Source organism: Meles meles, chromosome 2 (genome assembly GCF_922984935.1).
Source record: "Meles meles chromosome 2, mMelMel3.1 paternal haplotype, whole genome shotgun sequence".
Taxonomy (NCBI): Eukaryota; Metazoa; Chordata; class Mammalia; order Carnivora; family Mustelidae; genus Meles; species Meles meles.
The window spans coordinates 207,131,641-207,151,053 of NC_060067.1; the positions used below are offsets into that span (position 1 = coordinate 207,131,641).

Genomic DNA, 19,413 nt, shown 5'->3' on the forward strand with positions numbered 1-19,413 from the left:
GATTTCAGGCTCCAGAGAGAATGGGGAGGGGCGCACAGCAGTCCCCCTTCTCTGGAGCCGGACTTTCTGGTCTCAGTCCCCTGGGGAGCTGAGTGGGAAGCAGAGGTTCCCCCTCCTGAGGCTCCCTCAGAACATCAGCAGCAGCCTAGGTCACTGCACCTGGGTCTTTCGTGTCCCTTCATCTCTTGACCCAGGCATTTTTTCATCTCACCTGTCACAGGAGGGGTGAGCACAGGACAATAAGATGTTTTGAGAGAGAGAAAGAACACATTCACATACCTTTATATAGGTATAGCTGTTCTATTGGATGGCTAGTTATTCTTATTAATCTCTTATAGCACCTAATTTATAAATTATACTTTAACATCGGTGTGCATGTACAGGAGAAATCATAGATGGACAGGGTTCTGTGCTATCCACCATTTCAGGCATCCCCTGGGCTCGTGGAACTAGTCCTGCAGGTAAGGGGACAAAGGGGAACGCTGTATCAATATAACAGTTCATTTGAGGACTTTCCTCTCCCTGCTCCCCAGGAAACGGCAGAACACGGACCGTGGCCTCTGTAGGGGAGTGTGGACCATGAGACACTTCAGTCTCTTTGCATGCTTACTTTTCTTGCTGCTCCCTCCTTTTGTTAGGGTTATAATCATGGGAAGCAAAGCAAAGCAGCATGATAATGTAATTGATCCAGCAGAAAAGAAAAAAAAGTTATGCAAAAGGAGGAAAAATTATGGCACAGTGTTTTTGGTGCTGAACTGTAGCATGGATGTAGAGATTCTGATTTTAGGCAGGAGAACATCTCCATCCTCCGGGAGAAATGGATGTAGACATTCTGATTTTAGGCGGGAGAACATCCCCATCCTCCAGGAGAACAGCCATCATTAGTGTATGTGCTGTTCACATGAACCATAATTAACAACAGGAAACTGAGTAAATACTTAGTAAATATGTAGTGAAACTTGGGTTATTTAATTCTAGATGCATTTGATTTGTAGTTTAAAAATTTTTAACTTGCTTGGGGGACTCAGTTTTTAGGTGTCTGACTTCAGGTCATTGTCCCAGAGTCCAGGAATCAAGTCCGACATCGGGCTCCCTGCTCAGCAGGAGTCTGCTTCTCTAGCTCCCTCTGCTGCTTCCCCTGGTTGTTCTTTCTATCTGTCAAATAAATACATAAAGTTCATAAATAAATGAAGAAATATTTTTAAAAACCCAAAATTTAAAAATAAATAAATAATAAAAATCTTTTAATGGGCGTATAAACTATTTGAATTTTGAGCACTCATTATAAACAACGGTGAAATCTAATGAAGAAATGTTAAACAATTTGCCTGGGGGTGCTAGGTGATTGGATCTGTTAATGAAGCAATTGAATATTTTGAAAGCATTTTTTAAAAATTAGGGTATAATTGTTCTTAGGGGGAAAAGTGAGCTTTATAATAAAAGCATGCAAACCACTGGAATCCCTCAAGATAAATTACTTTCAAAACATTTATCTTTCTCTTCAAAAAACGTTGACAAAACTCTGAGATAATCCAAATTTAGATTTTTCTAAACAGAGAATATGCCAAACAACCCACCGAGCACAATCTCTTTTAAAGAATGCTGTTGCTGGACGGCGGCAAGGTGGCCGAGGAGTAGAAAACCCCGTTTCAACCGGTCCCTGAATTGAGCTAGCTATGCCCCAGAGCACTCTGGACCCCCATGAAGCCAGCCCAGACGTAAGATCATGCACTTCTGGATGTCTGCGGGAGCAGAGGATCCTCAGTGAGAGGCACAGAGGAGTTGAGAATGCGGGACAGACAGCGGAGGATAGACAGAAAGGGGAGGGAGCCCCAGAAGTCAGCTGCTGGAGAGTAACACCCCGGGCGAAAGCGCCCTGTGCTTGGGGACCCACCTGAGCTTGGAGACCGGTGGCTGCAAGAAGGGAAGGGACCGACAACAGCGCTGAAACAGAACAAGGGACATAAGGACTAATGTTGGGACTGGGCGGCCACAGGCGTGGACCTAAGCCCACGGTCCCAGGACAGACCGTAGCTGCCGCCGCTCACGCAGCCTCCAGTCCACAGTCCCTGGGGCTGGTGGCTGCTGGAGCCACCAGGGCCGCCTCTGCTATCTCCACCACCACCGGGGCTGAGGGCATTGGATGTGGGCTCCAGCTGGTGGTCCCTGGGGCTGCCAGCTGCCTGAGAGGACCGTCTTGGGCTTTAGTCGGCGGTCCCGGGAACAGCAACCACTGGGACCCGGTTCACCCAGACCAGCATCCCTCATGGTTTTGGTAGTACCGCGTGCAGAGATGAACGAGGGCCTCGGGCAACCCCTGAGACGGGTACACACCACCTCTGCGAGGCTACAGTGTTCAACAGGGTTTGCAGAGGGGGAGTCTGTGTTCTGGACCATTCAGAGCAGAGCAGCCTGAGCCTTCTCTCGGAGGCGGAGGTTTGGGTACAGAAGTTTAGACTCTCCAAAAAGGTGTGAAAAGCTGCCAGAGAACAAAAGCCTCCAGAAAACAAAAGCCTGAAAAACTAGTTCCCCCTAAGCCCAATCAGGACTGACTGAAAAATAATGCAGTACTCTCCCATCCCCACCAGAAGAGAAGTTGAAGGAACAAGAGGACAACAACCACAGGTTCCCCATGAAACTTCAAAACCCCAACACCAGGGGAAAACAGAATATTAAGCTCCTGGTATTGCCTCACAGCCTATATATTTATTCGATTCCATCTAGCTCTCTATTTTTAAATTCTTTCTCATGATATTTGTCCTTTGGTCATCTTGCCTACTTACCATTTCAAATGGATGTTATTATAACATATCGCATCGTAACTTTTTAAGTTGAACTTTTTCATACACAGACTTTTTTCTTTTTTAGATATAGATGTAGATATAAGCTAAATGTAGTCCTTTTATCCCTATTCAATAATACCTTTATATATATACCAGTTTTAATTTCCCTGTGTCTCTGGAAAGTTGAGTTCTCTAAAACAGATAACAAGATACACCCAGAAAGGACCGAAATACCCCTCCTTACCCACATCAAGGGATTATAACCATCTTCCTGTCATCCCCCATTTTTTATTTTGCGGTTTTTTTCTTTTCTTTTTCTTTTGTAGGTCTTTCTGTTTGTTTGTTTGTTTGTTTGTTTTTGGTTTTGTGCTTTATAAATCTTACTCTTGGGGCTCATTTGCGCCTTCTTTCTTTCTTTCTTTCTTTCTTTCTGGTGGTGACTTCTGATTGCTCCAAACCTTCTCAGTGTTCACCTTGCCTGGATTGTGGTTGATATTTTCAGCTGTATATCCCCTCAACCACAACTGAACAGAATGACAAGGAGGAGGAATTCCCAGCTTAGAAAAGATCCAGAGACAATGGCCTCTGCAGCAGATCTAATGGATATGGATCTGAGCAACGTGTCAGAAATAGACTTCAGGGTAGCAATTATGAAGACAGTAGTCAGGCTGGAGAAAACTATTAATGGCAACATACATTCTTTAAGGGAAGACGTGAGAGCAGATCTGGCAGAACTTAAAAATCCTATCAATGAGATCCAATCTAATCTAGATGCTCTAACAGCTAAGGGTAAATGAGACAGAAGAATGAATTAGGGATCTTGAAGACAAATGGATGGAAAAGAAGGATCAGGAGGTGGCCTGGAACAAAGCAAGCAGCTTAGAATCCAGGAAAAACAGAATTAATTAAATAAATGATGCCATGAAACATTCCAATGTCAGAATTATTGGGGTCCCTGTGGAAGTGGAGAGAGAGAGAAAGAGGTGACTAGAAGGTGTATGAGACCAAATCGTAGCCAAGAACTTCCCTAATCTGGGGGAATGGAACAAGTAATCATGTTCTAGAGGCAAAGAGGACACCCCAAGATCAATGAGGGGAGATCAATCCCCAGGCATGTAATAGTAAAACTTGTCAATTTGAGAACCAAGGAAACCATCTTAAGGGCAGTTAGGGGAAAGAGATTCCTTAAGTACAGAGGGAGGAACATCAGAATAATGTCAGACCCATCCACAGAGACCTGGCAAGGCAGAAAGTCCTGGAAAGACATATTCAGGGCACTCAATGAGAAGAATACGCAGCCAGGAATTCTTTATCCAGCAGGGCTATCATTCAGAATGGGTGGAGTGATAAGGAGCTTCCACAACTGGCAGAGACGGAAAGAATATGTGATCACCAAGCCAGCCCTGCAAGAAATATTAAAGGGGATTCTATAAAAGGAGCAAGACCCCAAGAGTGATACAGAACAGAGATATACAGACACGATCTGTAGAAACAAGAACTTCAGAGATAACATGATGACAATAAATTCTTATCTGTCAATAATCACTCTCAATGTGAATGGCCTAAATGCTACCATTAAATGGCACAGCGTTGCAGACTGGATAAAAAGAAGGACCCATCCATATGCTGTCTATGAGAGACTCATTTTGAAACTAAAGATACATCCAGACTGAAAGTAAGGGATGGAGAAGCATCTTTCATGCCAACAAACTGCGAATGAAAGCTGGGGTAGCAATTCTCATATCAGACGAATTCGATGTAAAGGTTAAGACTGTAGTTAAAGATACAGAAGGACACTATATCATTCTTAAAGGATCTATCCAACAAGAAGATCTAACAATTATAAATATCTATGCCATTTATAATCCAACAATTATAAATATCTAGAACATGGGAGCAGCCAATTACATAAGCCAACTGTTAACCAAAATGAAGAGACATATTGGTAATAATACATTAATTGTAGGAGACCTCAACACTCAACTCTCAGCAACAGACAGATCGACTAATCAGAAAATCAATAAAGAAACAAGAGCTTTGAATGACACATTGGACCAGATGGACCTCATAGATATATACAGAACATTCCAGCTTAAAACAACAGAATACTCATTATTCTCAAGTTGGCATGGAACTTCCTCCAGAATAGACCACATACTGGGTCACAAATCAGGTTTCAATTGATACCAAAAGATTGAGATTATTCCCTGGATATTCTCAGATCACAGTGCTTTGAAACGAACTCAATCACAAAAAAAATTTGGAAGAAATTCAAACACTTGGAAGCTAAAGACCATCCTGCTCAAGAATGTTTGGGTCAATCAGGAAATCAAAGAAGAACTTAATCAATTCATGGAAACCAATAAGAATGAAGACACATTGATCCAAAACCTATGGGATATGGCAAAGGTGGTACTAAGGGGGAAATACATAGCCATCCAAGCCTCACTCAAAAAAATAGAAAAATCCCAAATACACAAACTGTCTTTACACCTTAAAGATTTGGAGACTCAACAACAAATTGAATCTAACCCATGCACAAGAAGGGAAATAATTAAAGATTAGAACAGAGATCAATGAATTAGAAACAGGTAATACAGTAGAACTCATTAATGAAACTAGAAGCTGGTTCTGTGAAAGAATTAATAAGATTGACAAATCACTGGCCAAATTTATCCAAAAGAAAAGATAAGGACCCAAATTAATAAAATTATGAATGAAAGGTGGGAGATCACAACTAACACCAAGGAACTAGGAACAATAATCATAAATTGTTATGAACAGCTATATGCCAATACATTAAGTAACCTAGAATAAATGGATGCATTCCTGGAAACATAAACTTCCAAGAGTGAGACAGTAAGAAACTGACAACATGAATAGACCAAAAAATGGTAATGAGATTGAAGCAGTGATCCAAAATTTCCCAGAAAACAAGAATACAGGGCCTGATGGATTCCTTGGGGGAATTCTACCAAACCTTCAAAGAAGATATAATACCTATTCTCCTGCGGTTGTTTCAAAAAATATAAAAATTCCAGATTCTTTCTGTGAGACCAGCATTACTTTGATCTCCAAACCAGGCAAAGACCCCATCAAAATGAATTTCAGACCAATATCTCTGATGAATATGGATGCTAAAGTTCTCAACAGGATCCTAGATAACAAGATCCAACAGTACATTAAAAAGATTACCCATCAAGACCAGGTAGGATTTATCCCTGGGATGCAAGGGTGGTTCAACATTGGCAAATCAACCAAAGTGATAGAACAAATTAATAAGAGACAAGAACCACATGGTCTTCTCAAATGATGCAGAAAAATCATTTAACAAAATACAACATCCTTTCCTGATTAAAATTCTTCAGATGTTGGGATAGAGGGAACATTCCTCAACTTCATAAAATCCATTTATGAAAAACCCACAGTGAATATTATTCTCAATGGGGAAAAGCTTAGAGCCTGCCCATTGAGATCAGAAACACGACAAGGATGCCCACTCTCACCACTGTTTTTCAACATAGTACTAGAAGTCTTAACAACAGCAATCAGACCAAAAAAAAAAAAAAAAAAAAAAAAAAAGGAAAGAAGGAAGAAGGGAAGGAAGGAAGGAAGCAAAGTAAGGAAGAAAAAAAAAAGAAAGAAAAGGTATTCAAATAGGCAAAGAAGAAGTCAAACTCTCTCTCTTCACAGATGACATGATAGTTATGTGGAAAGCCCAAAATCTCCACCCTCAAATTGCTAGAACTCATATAGTGATTCAGTAATGTGGCAGGATACAAAATCAATGCACAGAAATCAGTTGCTTTCGTAAACACTAATAATGAAACTTTAGAAAGAGGAATTAGATAATTGATTCCATTTACAATATCACCCCAAACCGTAAGATATCTTGGAATAAACCTAACTAAAGAGGTAAAGGATCTATACTCTTGGAACTACAGAACACTTTTGAAAGAAATTGAAGAAGACACAAAAAGAGGGAAAAACATTCCATGCTCATGGATCCGAAGAATAAACATCATTAAAATGTCTATGCTGCCTAGAGCAATCTATACTTTGAATGCCAACCCAATCAATATACCAACAGCATTTTTCAAAATGCTGGAAAAAACAATCCTAAAATTTGTATGGAACCAGGAAAGACCCTGAATCACAAAGGAAATCTTGAAAAAGAAAAACAAGCCTGGGTGCCTTATGTTGCCTGATTTCAAGCTATATTACAGCATGGTATTGGCACTAAAACAGACATATAGACTAATGGAACAGAGTAGAGAGCCCAGATATGAACTCTCAACTCTGGTCAAATAATCTTTGACAAAGGAGGAAAAAATATCCTATGGAAAAAAGACAGTCTCTTCAATAAATGGTGCTGGGATAATTGGACAGCCATATACAGAAGAATGAACCTGACCATTCTCTTACATCGTACACAAAGATAAACTCTAAATGGATGAATGACCTTAATGTGAGACAGAAATCTATAAAAATCTTAGAGGAGAGCACAAGCTGCAACCTCTTTGACATCAGCCACAGCAAATTCTTTCAAGGCATGTCTCCAAAGGCAAAGGACACAAAAGCGAAACAGAACTTTTGGAACTACCTCAAGATAAAAAGCTTCTGCACAGCAAAGGAAACAGTCAACAAAACAAAGAGGCAACCCACAGAATGGGAGAAGATATTTGCAAATGACACTACAAAGGGCTGATATCCAAGATCTATGAAAAACTTCTCAAACTCAACACCCAAAAAACAGATAACCAAATCAAAAAAATGGGCAGAAGCCACGAACAGACCCTTTTCCAAAGAAGACATACAAATGGCTAATAGATGAAAAAGTCTTCATCATCATTAGCCCTCAGGGAGATTCAAATCAAAACCACATTGAGATACCACCTTATGCCAGTTAGAATGGAAAAGGTCAGCAAGGCAAGAAGCAACAAATGCTGGAGAAGTTGTGGGAAAAGGGGAACCTTCTTACATTGTTCGTGGGAATGCAAATTGGTGCAGCCACTTTGGAAAATGGTGTGGAGGTTCCTCAAAAAATGAAAAAATGGGGCTTCCCTATGATCCTGCAATAGCACTACTGGGTATTTACCCCAAAGTTACAGATGTAGTGAAAAGAAGAGCCATCTGTACCCCAATGTCATAGCAGCAATGGCCACAACAGCCAAAATGCCCTTCAAGAGATGAATGGATAAAGAAGACGTGGGCCATATACACAATGGAATATTACTCAGACAACAGAAAGGATAAGTACCCAACTTTTCCATCAACTTTATGGGACTGGAGGAGATTATGCTAGTGAAATAAGTCAAACAGATAAAGTCAATTATCATAAGTTTTCACTTATTTGTGTAACGTAAGAAATAGCATGGAGAGCATTAGGAGAAGGGAAAAATGAATTGGGAGAAATCAGATGAACCATGAGAAACTATGAACTCCAGGGAGCAAACAGATAGTTTTAGAAGGGAGGGTGCTGTGGGGATTGGGTGAGCCTGGTAATGGGTATCAAGGAGGGCACAGATTGCATGGAGCACTGGGTCTTTTATGCAAAGAAAAAATCATGAAACACTACATCAAAAAAGTAATGATGTACTGTATGGTGACTAACAACACAATTAAGGGAAAAAAATGAATGCTGTTGCTACTAATTCAAGAATAAATTGATATAAAAATGAAATTTGAAATAAATCATATTTACTAACGATAAAATATGAAAAGACAACATAGATACAGAAGATTAATATCTTATAGGATATAATTGCTTAGTTATCAAATTTAATAAAAACATTTTGGTTAAATAATTGCAAGATGAACAGAACAAGAATATTTCTGACAAAAAAAGCTCCAATAGTTTCATTTGTATACATGTTATAAACCTGTCTTTTATATAACTAGATATATATACTTTTATATTAAATTAATAAAACTAATGAAATTATGATAATCCCCGGAGTCAATAATAAGGGCAGTTAACAAGGTTTATATTTTTTATTGCAAACCTTGAGTCCCTCAGATGTGTCCATGGTTGAGGTGTATGCAGGAAACCATTTCTTCTGTGGTTGGTTAGATTTCTTAATGGTTTCTGGTCCCGAATTTAGTAAGTTAAATTTTTTGAAATAATTTTTCTCTTCTTTTACTTACTTGAAATGATCTGAGCTCTTCCTGACAGGTAAAGCAGTGTTTTAGACACTGGTGCAGGAAGCTGAGGGCATACGAGTCTTAGAAGATATGACTCGGCTTCCTAGTAGAGGTCTAGTAAGCATGAGCACCTCTGTGATGTCCCCTGCCCGGGACAGGGAGGGAACCTGGGAAGCATCCACAACCAAGCTTGATTAGGAAGCAGTCGTGGACACAGGATGGGAAGGACGTTCCCTTTGGAACGGATAGGGAAAGCAGCTGCATTATAAAGGAAGAGTCATATTTGTGTCTCCCCTTCCCGCCACTTTAAACGTGGTTATGAAAAACCATTGGCATTTCAGTATGGTGGTCATTCTCTCAAATCTCCAAATGACCTGAAGTGAGGTTTATCCTAACCCTGACAGATGAGAGTAAAAGAAAAAACAAAAAAAAGAGCGAACATATGAAACAAAATAACACATCCTTACTGGTGCTCCTTCTCAATCTTTTCTATGCTTCATCTGCAAATATTGTTGCTAGAGTTTTTTACCTTCTTAAATTTCCTTGTAAGAAAGGACTGATGTATCTGTTTGAGGCCGTAGAATCTGAATTACTGAGGAATAATCTAAGGGAGATAGACCAGTGACTCTCAGACTCTAACCTTGGCATTTATCCAGTTGCCTCCCCCACCCCACCCCAAAAGAAAACAAACTAATGGAGAGGAAGGAAAACAAAGCAAAACTGGGTAGCTAAAAATATGAAGTTTAAAGATGGGGCTTATCGCCAGGGTTCCTGATTCCATACGTCTTGAAGTTGACCCAGGAATTAGTATTGTTATCCATCAGGAAGCATGATTTTATGATTCCTTCTAAGAACTGAGAGCAAATGGGGTAAACACTTTTATCCATAGACAACTTCAGGCTATTGGGTAGAGATTGTCCTGGGAGAGCCATGATTCTGGAGAAGCCCCATCTGCCTGCCCTATTCTCTCCCTCACCTCCTGCATCTTTCCTGGTCAGAGGAACTCTGGGTTCAGGTCTGTGGGGAGCTGGGGAGAAGAGGAGGATCCCAGGTAGAGGAAAAGGGGGACCGCAGGATGGAGGATGCACAAGTCAATCGCCCTTTCTGGACAACGTTGCCAAGAGCCAGTGCAGTGCAATCAGAAGACCAGTGATTTGTCGTAAATCAGGACTCAGTGGAGCACATTGGCGTAAGCGGCGCATCACCATTTTATTGGGGGAAAACCCCTTGGTGGATTTAGCTTCACACAACTACAGACTTATTTGCAAAGTTCCAGAATCCATCAAACTCCCAGATCGGTTCCGTATATTTAGACATCATTATTGTACCGTGAAAGCTACTCTTTTTATTTCTCTATATTTTCTGAGTGCATGGAGTCCTGTTTGTTCTGTCTGTTTATTTGGGTGACGTTTGCTTTAGTTTTATATTCGTTATTATCTCCCATTGATCCCTGTCCGTTATTTATTGTGCACTCATTGCCTCTCTCCTGAGTAACTTCAAGACAAAGTTATTTCAGCACAAGACAGTGGTTATGACGGGTGATGCACATGGAGGCATTCACCAGTTCAAATTAAAACATCGTTCCAGGGAGTCTGACAGACACAATCACTGCAGCCACCAGCACTGTAATGAGAGCAGGTGCCAGACCTCGTTTTCCCACCACACGGAGATAAGGATGAGCAGAAGTGCAGATGAGGAGGGAGCAGGCGGAGAGGACTGACTCCTGGTGCCTGCCACTGTATCTTACCTATGGTTGTTGTGCATCTCAGCTTTGGTGAAAGCTGCCACCCCTCACTTTACCCATCTGATGGCAGCTTTGTCTTGTCCACTCCCAAATCCCGAATCCTCAATCTGCTCAGCGGCTAGCACTCCGCGTTTCTTCCAAAGAAATTTCCCGTGCTTCCCTCCTCAGGGGAGGTGTTTGCAAAGGTGCCTTCTACCTGAAAAGGTGTTTTCAATGCCAACATGGAGGAATTGCCTCTTTCCTCAAATGTAAAATCTTTCTTTTTAAGGGGGAGGTGGGAAATGATGGAGAATCAGCTTTTATCCCATTTCAGAAAGAAAAACAAAAAAGTAAAAGTATCCATAAACTATGCTTTTCCTTCAGCTTTGGTGATACGCAGGTGATTCTGAAGTCCAGGGGCAAGGCTGCCTTCCACGTTCAGCTTCCTTCCTGTGAGGGGTCTCTACCTTCGTGCCTCCCACACTCAAGCTGGCAGAGCACAGGGAGGGTCTTGGGTTCTGAGTGAGAAGATCTCTATCCAAGTGACACATCTTACCCCCTGTGCACGTTCAACAAATCTGTGAGCCTTGGTTTCCTGGCGTGCTAATATGAGTAAAGTTCTGCACAAGACATAGCAGAGTTGTGGGAGAATTAAAAACCATAGTCTTGAAGATGCTTCCCAAAATGTAAGTTGGCAGCCAATGTCCTTATGAAGAGTGAGGTGAGAAGTGGGAAGTGAGACTCTGAGAAGCAGAGCTGCAGAGACCTGGTAGCCAGAGGGTCGGAGGATAGTGTGGCCAGATGGTGGCAGAGTGGAGAAGGAACAGAGGTTCATTGACATCAGCCTCGGGAGGACAATCCCAGAGGACAATTCCTGGGGCCACAGCTAGGGCAAACATCTGACCACAGAGATAGGAAAGTAATAGTGAACACCATCATGGACTGCTACTGTGTTCAGGGGCATCTGCTACCCTGAACATCTAAACCTTCCTGCACAGCGTTAATAACTCTGCTTTTGGTATCAGCATCCCATTGTATTAGGGATCTGCAGAGAATCAGAGGTAGCAAGATGCATGTGACTTTTTATAAGAAACTGGATCTCAACAGTTATGGGAGCTGAGAAGTCCAAAGATCTGCGGAGTGAGTGCGTAAGCTAGAGAACCACGGGAGCTGATGGTGTCGTCCCTGTCCAAAGGCTGGTAGGCTCAGGACCCAGGAAGAACTGATGTTTCGGTTGGAATTTTAAGGCAGGAAAACAAAACAAAACAAAACAAAAGACTAATGTCTCGAAATGAAAGCAGGCAAGCAGGAAGAATTCTTTCCTATTCTGGAGAATGTCAGCATTTTTTTTTTCGATACAGACCTTCTACTGATTAGATATGGGCCACCCACATTAGGGAGAGCAATTTGCTCTACTCAGTTGAGTAAATTTTTAAAGATTATCTATCTATCTATTTAGAATGGGAGAAGCAGTGGAGGGAGAGAGAAAATCCCAAGCAGACTCCATGCTGAGCATAGAACCCAACACGGGACTCAATCCCCTGACCCTAAGGTCGTGACCTGAGCTGAAATCAAAGTCAGACCCTTAACTGACTGAGACAACCAGGTGTCCCAGTTGATCTAAATGTTAATCACATTCAAAAAACCCTCCCACAGAAGCTCCTGGAATACTATTCATCAAGTATCTGGAAAGTCTGTAACCCGGTCAAGTTGACACATAAAGTTAACCATGGCACCCCACTTTACAGATAGTCCAACAGAGTAACTTATCCAGACCACATAGCTAACGAGTTGTTGGCAAAGATTCAAACTCAGGTCTGCATGCTTTCAGCTACTCTAGGTCCAGGCTCATTTATGTAAATCATAACTGTTTAAACTAAATATTAAATTTATTTATTATAAATATTATTAAATTATTACTTTAATTAAAATAATATAATTTTAATATTTAAAACATTATATGTTTGAATTAAAATATTATTTTCTAGTTTCTTCCCATAAATGCCTCCTCACATTTTTTTCTGAGAAATGATCAGAAAAATAGAACTTCTTTAAATATCTGATGTAGGACCTAGAATAATAAAATCACTTAAATTTAAACCTGAGAACTGTGACTTTAGAAACCAATTTCATAGATGCTTTTTAAAAAAATGTTATCTATAGGTAATAAGCATCTGGAAGGATTGGCATTCTTTTTTTTTTTAATGTTTTATTTATTTGACAGAGAGAAATCACAGCTAGGCAGAGAGAGAGGAGGAAGCAGCCTCCCCGCGGAGCAGAGAGCCCGATGCGGGGCTCGATCCCAGGACTCTGGGATCATGACCTGAGCCGAAGGCAAAGGCTTTAACCCACTGAGCCATCCAGGCGCCCCAGGATTGGCATTCTTGTATTTAGCATGTTACTGAATATTTTATCCCCAGCACTCAGAACATGCTTTCCCATGGTTGCTCCCCACCAGTGCATATTTGCTAAACTTTGCATGGCCAGATAACTACGTGAATAAATAAATGAGCAACTTTCAATTTTATCTACAAATGATCTTGAATGTAGCAGATTTAGAAGGCTCTATAGTCACCGTACACACACTGAGAGAGCAATCCTCTTGAGTACCTGGAGAATGATCATGGTTTCTAGACTGGCCATTGCTGCTGGTGAGTAACTTCAGATGGAGAAGCTACACTGTATCACATATTATTTCTAGCTTCTGTCACTGTGGTTACAGGACATGATCTTGCTGTCTGATAGCTTTGCATTAATTATTCACAAGCTCTTATACTTCATTTTCTTTGCATCATTAACCTCTTAGAACGTGTCCCATTCTCCAGAGCTTGGGCAAGCAGTCATGACTGGAAATGCTGTGAGGATAAAGCACTACTTTATGGGATCTCTTTGCGTCGTGCCTACTAATGGCTTTCTTTGCTTTCTTTCAGTGAAAAAGGCGATTGAACTGAAGTCGAGAGGAGTCAAGATGATGCCCAGCAAGGACAGTAGCCATAAAAACTCTGTCTGTAAGTCCGCTTTCTTTTTCTGTGAGGATTGATATGTCGATTGCGGTGAAACAGGAGAGAATGGATGGGTTCTGGAGAAGTAATTCTATAAAATGCTTTTCTCGCTTCATCTCTTGCTACTTTTCTACCTCTAAAAGTATTTTCTGACAGAAAGAATACGTGTTGGCGTCACGTTGTTGGGGAAGGACGTCATGTTGACATTCTCCTAAATGAATCTCCTGAATGTATCTCAAATCGATCTTTACTCTGTGTCCTCCTTAGTCACCGTGAAACTGGACCTTCCAATTTCTCCCTTAAATAAGTGTCCCACTGTCAGGTGTTTTGATCCCGGTTTCCTTTTCCACACCTGTATATGCCGTACCCCACCCAGATTGGTGTGTGGGACATGGGAGGCTTGTCGTTTCATTTTCCTATTAAAATGTCCTGAGGAACTGGTCTGAAGAATAAAACAGCTTCACTGCCAGAAATGCCCTCTCTCCTGCCACTGAATGCGGAATTCCAAGCAATGCTTAGAGGACCCTCTTGAACCCACTTGGAAGCGTTTGCTGACAGAGGCACAGCTAGCTTTTCGCTGGTTTTGTTCCCCTGGTGTCATGTTCCTACCTGTTACAGTCTTTGTTTGTCACCGTTGCACTGTGGGTCTACCTGGCCCACTAAGTGCACATCACCAGGCTCCGTCAGCTGGTATCCAAGTGGGTATTTCCGGTGTGGTCCTTTCCCATGTGCCATGTAAAATGTCTTACTGCCATGTAAAAATGTCTATTTTTAAGCTGTTCAAGCTGGTGGGTTGCCTTTTCTGTTCTTTCCGGGGACTTCTTTTGGTGTCCCTACTTACCCGCTCTCTTGGTGCTCCTTAGGGAATATTGGGAACCATGCATCTCATCTCTTTTCTCACTGCATAACACTTAGTAGAAGTAGAAGGCTCAGGATGGACATCTGGAGTTCCTGCAGCTCAACTTACTCTATTTTCATTCTTATGATATATTGGGCTTCTGCAGCAAGTTTTATCCATAAGAAATACTCCACAAAAACTAATAAACAAGAGTAAAAACATTACACATCTTTTAAAAATCACTTTGTAGTTTGACCTATCTCTGCTTTCTTGATACGCTATTCTGTGGTGTCCTTCTCATTGTTTATGTAACAAGGGTCCATTGACTGTTTGATGGCCCTGTTCCCTGGCACTTGCAAAAGGCAAAGAAATAGACACAGACCCCTGGGTTGTAGGTGTCCAATACTGGGCATGTCTTAGATCTTTCAAGCTATCATAGCAAAGTACCCTGGATTGAGTGGTTTAAATTTATTTCACATGGTTCTAGAGGTCTGGAAAGTCTGAGATAAAGGCAGATTCAAGGTCAGGTGAGGACTTGCTTCCTGGTTCAGAGATGGCTGTCATCTCATTGTAGCCTGGCATGGCCGAGGGAGAGAGCATCTCCTGTCTCTTTTTATAAGGGCACTAATCTCATCAGGAGAGCTCCGGCTCATAACCTACTTACCTCCCAAAGGCCCACCTCCAAATGCCATCACATCAAGGGTTAGGATTTCAATAAACAGTTTTGAGAGCTGCAAAGATTCCTTCTATCAGATGGTGGATTCCCTAAACTCTGACTGGCTCAGGCCCTAAGGAACCCACCTGCCACCACACACAAATCGATCTGTAAATATCTTCACTAGATTTTCTTTTTGATAATCGTGGAAATGCCATTCAATCTAAAAAAAAAAAAAAAAAAGGATGGCATCCAAACAAAGGCAAGAAAACAACTGAGAGGCAAAGGAAGAAAGGAAGGGCTTTAATAGTAAAGTTTTAATATTTTATATTGTTAACTTTTGTTAACTTCTAATTCTGGATGTTCAACAGGGTGGGGCTTGTGGTTCTTATAGTAATTTTGAAATTTATTTCTTATAGTTGAACTCCTTACTAAAATGACGCACAGCGATGTAGAACCACATGGCAGGTGAACCCTCTATCCAATCCATCTTAGGTCTGACATTGAGCTTACCTGCTAGAGCCACACTTAGGCAGAAGATTTCTCTGTAAGGAGAACATCTCTCATCCTTATCTGAACGGGACGTGAACTGACCAATCCCTGCTTACTCATTTGGTGTGAGAAACATTCTGTCCTTTCTCCCAGTGGTATTCAGCTTGTTTTTGATCAGACATGAGACTTAATTATTAGGGAAAAAAATGAGGATTGAACAACCTGAGGACCTTCTAAGGTCAGTGATGTAGTAAGGGATAGAATGTTATTTCCATGGAAGGTGTGGCTGGAAAAACAAGGGGCGTGTTTCCTAGAGAAACGGACATGGGTTTTGAAGCTAGAGAGGCAGGCTTCAGGGATTGTAAATGCATGGAGGGTTGCCGAGTCCCGGTTTCATCATTTATGAAGTTAAGGCCATAATGAGTTTTGTCCAGTAGATGAGGCGAGGTGTTTGTAGATGGTCCATTCCAGGGTATGGCACAGCAGGGGTGTTTAGCAGACCAACTCCGTCACAAACTTTCCATCTAGAAATGGGAAGAATAGACAAACGTAAGTAGAATGTTCATCCAGGAATTTACATGGCTTAGGGGGTCTTATTCTGCAGAGGAAGGGGTAAGGTTGAAACCACTGAACTTGTTTCTACGATCTTAGATAATAGTTTGGCCAGTCATCAGAGGTGAACCTAGACCACAGAACTCTCTGGCATCCCCGCGTTATCTTGAGAGCTAGGTTCCCTGTAGATCACAGCCTCTGAGGTTCTCGAAATTTAAATCCAAGCATACAAATGTCTATTGTACAACTTACCCAGTTATCCTGACCTTGGTTCCTCCATCTGAGAGTTTTGGCAAATGGATAACAAAATATCCATCACAGATGTTTAGCCCAGGGTTCAACAGCCATGGCTAGCTCATGTCCCACCTCATCCTGTGCTGACCTCTGTTGTAGTGTTTCATTGTGTTTTGACATGTTTTGATGCTGTGCCCATGTCTCTCTTCTTCATGAGACCCAGCACGGAGTAAGAGACGTGACAGCCACGCCTGCGTGATTATCTTTTTAATTCCCGAATCTTGGCTGGGGGGTGCCGTGCAGTGCTCACACATGCTCACCTGCTGGATGCCAGACACGAACAGACACAGTGCCAGTGGTCTGCTCACACACCCAGCTCATGTCCATAGCAAGGGGCATGGAGCAGCTGAAGGAAAGCTGGACTGTGAGGCCTCCTGTTACCTCCTTGAAAGTCCCTTCCACCTGGTTCTGCTCCAAGGTGCAAAAGCCCAAGGTCACATCTCTTCCCAGACAGACTGAAACCCTACATGACCCTTCCCTTCTGCATTAGGCACTAATATTTTTTCCCCTTGTTGCTTCCAGCCTAAAGGCCGATAATAGTCCAGCTCTTAGTTGCAAGGTTGTGAGGGACCATACTATGCCTGGTGGCGTCTCTGGATCTACTCTGAGATAAACAGCCCCCTTGTAAGTACTCCTGCCTTAGAGGATTCTTCTCTGGAGTGACTCCTGTTCCTTCAACATCTTCCTGTTGAAGATGATAAAAACTGCTCAAGATTCTGGTCAACCACAGAGGGCAAACCACCCAGAGATTCAGGTGTTTGAAAAGAAACAAAGGAACACAAACACCAGACAAAGCAAGGAGTCCTGCCTTCTGGCATCGCCAGTCCAAGCCTAACCAAGTGCCGGGAAGAGAGAGGCCCTGGGTGTAGAAAAGGAAGGATGTGACAGACGACCTCAAGGGACTCATGGTTTGATGGGAGGCTGGTATCATGATAGCAGTGAGATCATGGCAGTGCTGAGACCATGTAAAGGTACCATGCTTTATAGCCAGAGCAAGCCAGGATTTTATAACTTGTACATTGAGAAAGTTTACGCCAATATTTAGTAGCTGTATGTGGGTTCAGAGTAACCCATTTTCAAACGAAACAGATAGCCCGTCGTTTCGTTTGAAAATAAACGGTGCATATTTCTGGATACATCACACGGTCCAGTTTCCAGCCTCTTAGCTCGTCTCCTCTCGGGCCAGCATGCATTTCCTCCCTAGACCTGCCTGGATTATCCATTTGGTCCAAGATGAGATCCATGAGAGAAGAGATGTCCTCAGGAACCCCCCCCCCCGCCAGCTGCCCCCTTCACGGGGTCACGCACTGCACTTCCTCATCAATAGCCCAAACTAACGCACACTTAGCATGGATCTACTCATCAGAGGAAGAAAGGGAAAACATGTGAAAGGCTATTTTCCCTGTTGTGGAACAAAAGCCCTACACATTCTCTGTTCTACTCTTCTGGATGGAATTGAGTCTTCTGTGAATTTTGCTCCGGAATCCCTGTGTTGGTCAGTTTATTCAGCCAGCCTCGGTTTCATGTACCGACAAACCCTTAGTGATTCACCTTCATCCTTACCATGCATAAGCTTCATCGCCGAGGGTGGAGTGATGGCGCAAGCTATGGAGAGGTCTCAGCCTCTACAGAATGAGGGCGACCGATTTCCTACATTACTCTTAGAATTAAATGACAGATGAGTTTATTTTTTTATCAGGCTCATTCATTATTGATTAATAATGTTTTCAGAAAATCTCCAAGATAATTAAGGTGTTAATTCTGCCTGTTGCTCTAAATTTCTAATTACGTTAAGCTTTGAAAAGATACCAGCATAAATGGGAGCTTCATGTAGAGAAGGGCATCTTTAATTCGCTCAGTGAACATCCTACCCCGATCTTCCTTGCGCTCCCTCAGTGACGATGGGCTCACCCTTACTCTGAGATTGGATCCTCAGAGTAATTTAACAATCCAAGGGATTATTAAATTGCCACTTCCTCTTTTCGAACGACGGTAAACAGTAGACATCGTTTCTTCTCCCTCTTCTCTTTCTTGGCTTTCTCCTTGGAAGAATACAGGTTTAGCAACCCCAAGAGTGAGAACCCTGAGGCTAGATAATCTGTTGGTCCCCTCCTAACACCAAAATATGACAGTCTGCAGGACGGTCAATGGAAGCCTCGGTTCTTATTTGGCTAGAGATTGTTTTCCCCATGTACAGGTGAAGAAAAGCGACTTTACAGATTCAATATCGATGTGTTGCAAGTCGCTCAGATGAATTGATGGCACATGCTGTGTATTGGCCTCTGCAGTCACAACTGTTCTCCCCAAGCAGGGCAGGGCATTTAGTGCAGAATCATTATTTAACGTAAAGTAGAATAAAATATTGTGGAGAAAATGAACACTACCGTGCGTTGTCTTACAGGCGCTTGGGTAAAAATAACACCAGAACATTATAAAATAAATGACCCTAGAATTCTTCTCTATTTGGCTATAAACCATTTATTTCATTGACTTTTTTTGCTATGGACAATCAATACTTTTTCTACCTTGGGAAAAAATACCTGAAGCAAAATAGTCCAAGTTGCCCAACAGACCATCCCGCTAATGAAAAGCGATTGATCGAATATCGTCTTCTGTGATGATGCTAAGTCGTTCCATCTTTCTCTGGTTTTTCTTTAGTCTCAAAAATAATTATTTCAAAGGGCACATTTTAAAACTTGTGCGGCGCTGTTTTTAGAATGACACGGCTGACTGTATACAGCCGAAGATACAATCACAATTATATAAAGTCCTAGTTACCTTTTTAACACCCTCTGACGACTTCACCCATTTTCTAAAATACGGCGTCATAAATGATTTCTTCTCTTTTTTTTTTAAATATTTTATTTATTTGACAGAGAGAAATCACAACTAGGCAGAGAGGCAGGCAGAGAGAGAGGAGGAAGCAGGCT

At 41.8% G+C, this 19,413-nt stretch overlaps 1 protein-coding gene across 1 annotated transcript in view; it reads left to right on the plus strand.

The window, feature by feature from the left end:
• CSMD1 (CUB and Sushi multiple domains 1) overlaps positions 1–19,413 on the plus strand; it is a 2,021,046-nt gene that overhangs the window by 1,312,497 nt on the left and 689,136 nt on the right. Inside the window, exon 7 of the mRNA XM_045997494.1 lies at positions 13,581–13,658. Within this exon, the coding sequence (XP_045853450.1) occupies positions 13,581–13,658 (78 nt within the window). The remainder of the gene's footprint in view (positions 1–13,580; positions 13,659–19,413) is intronic.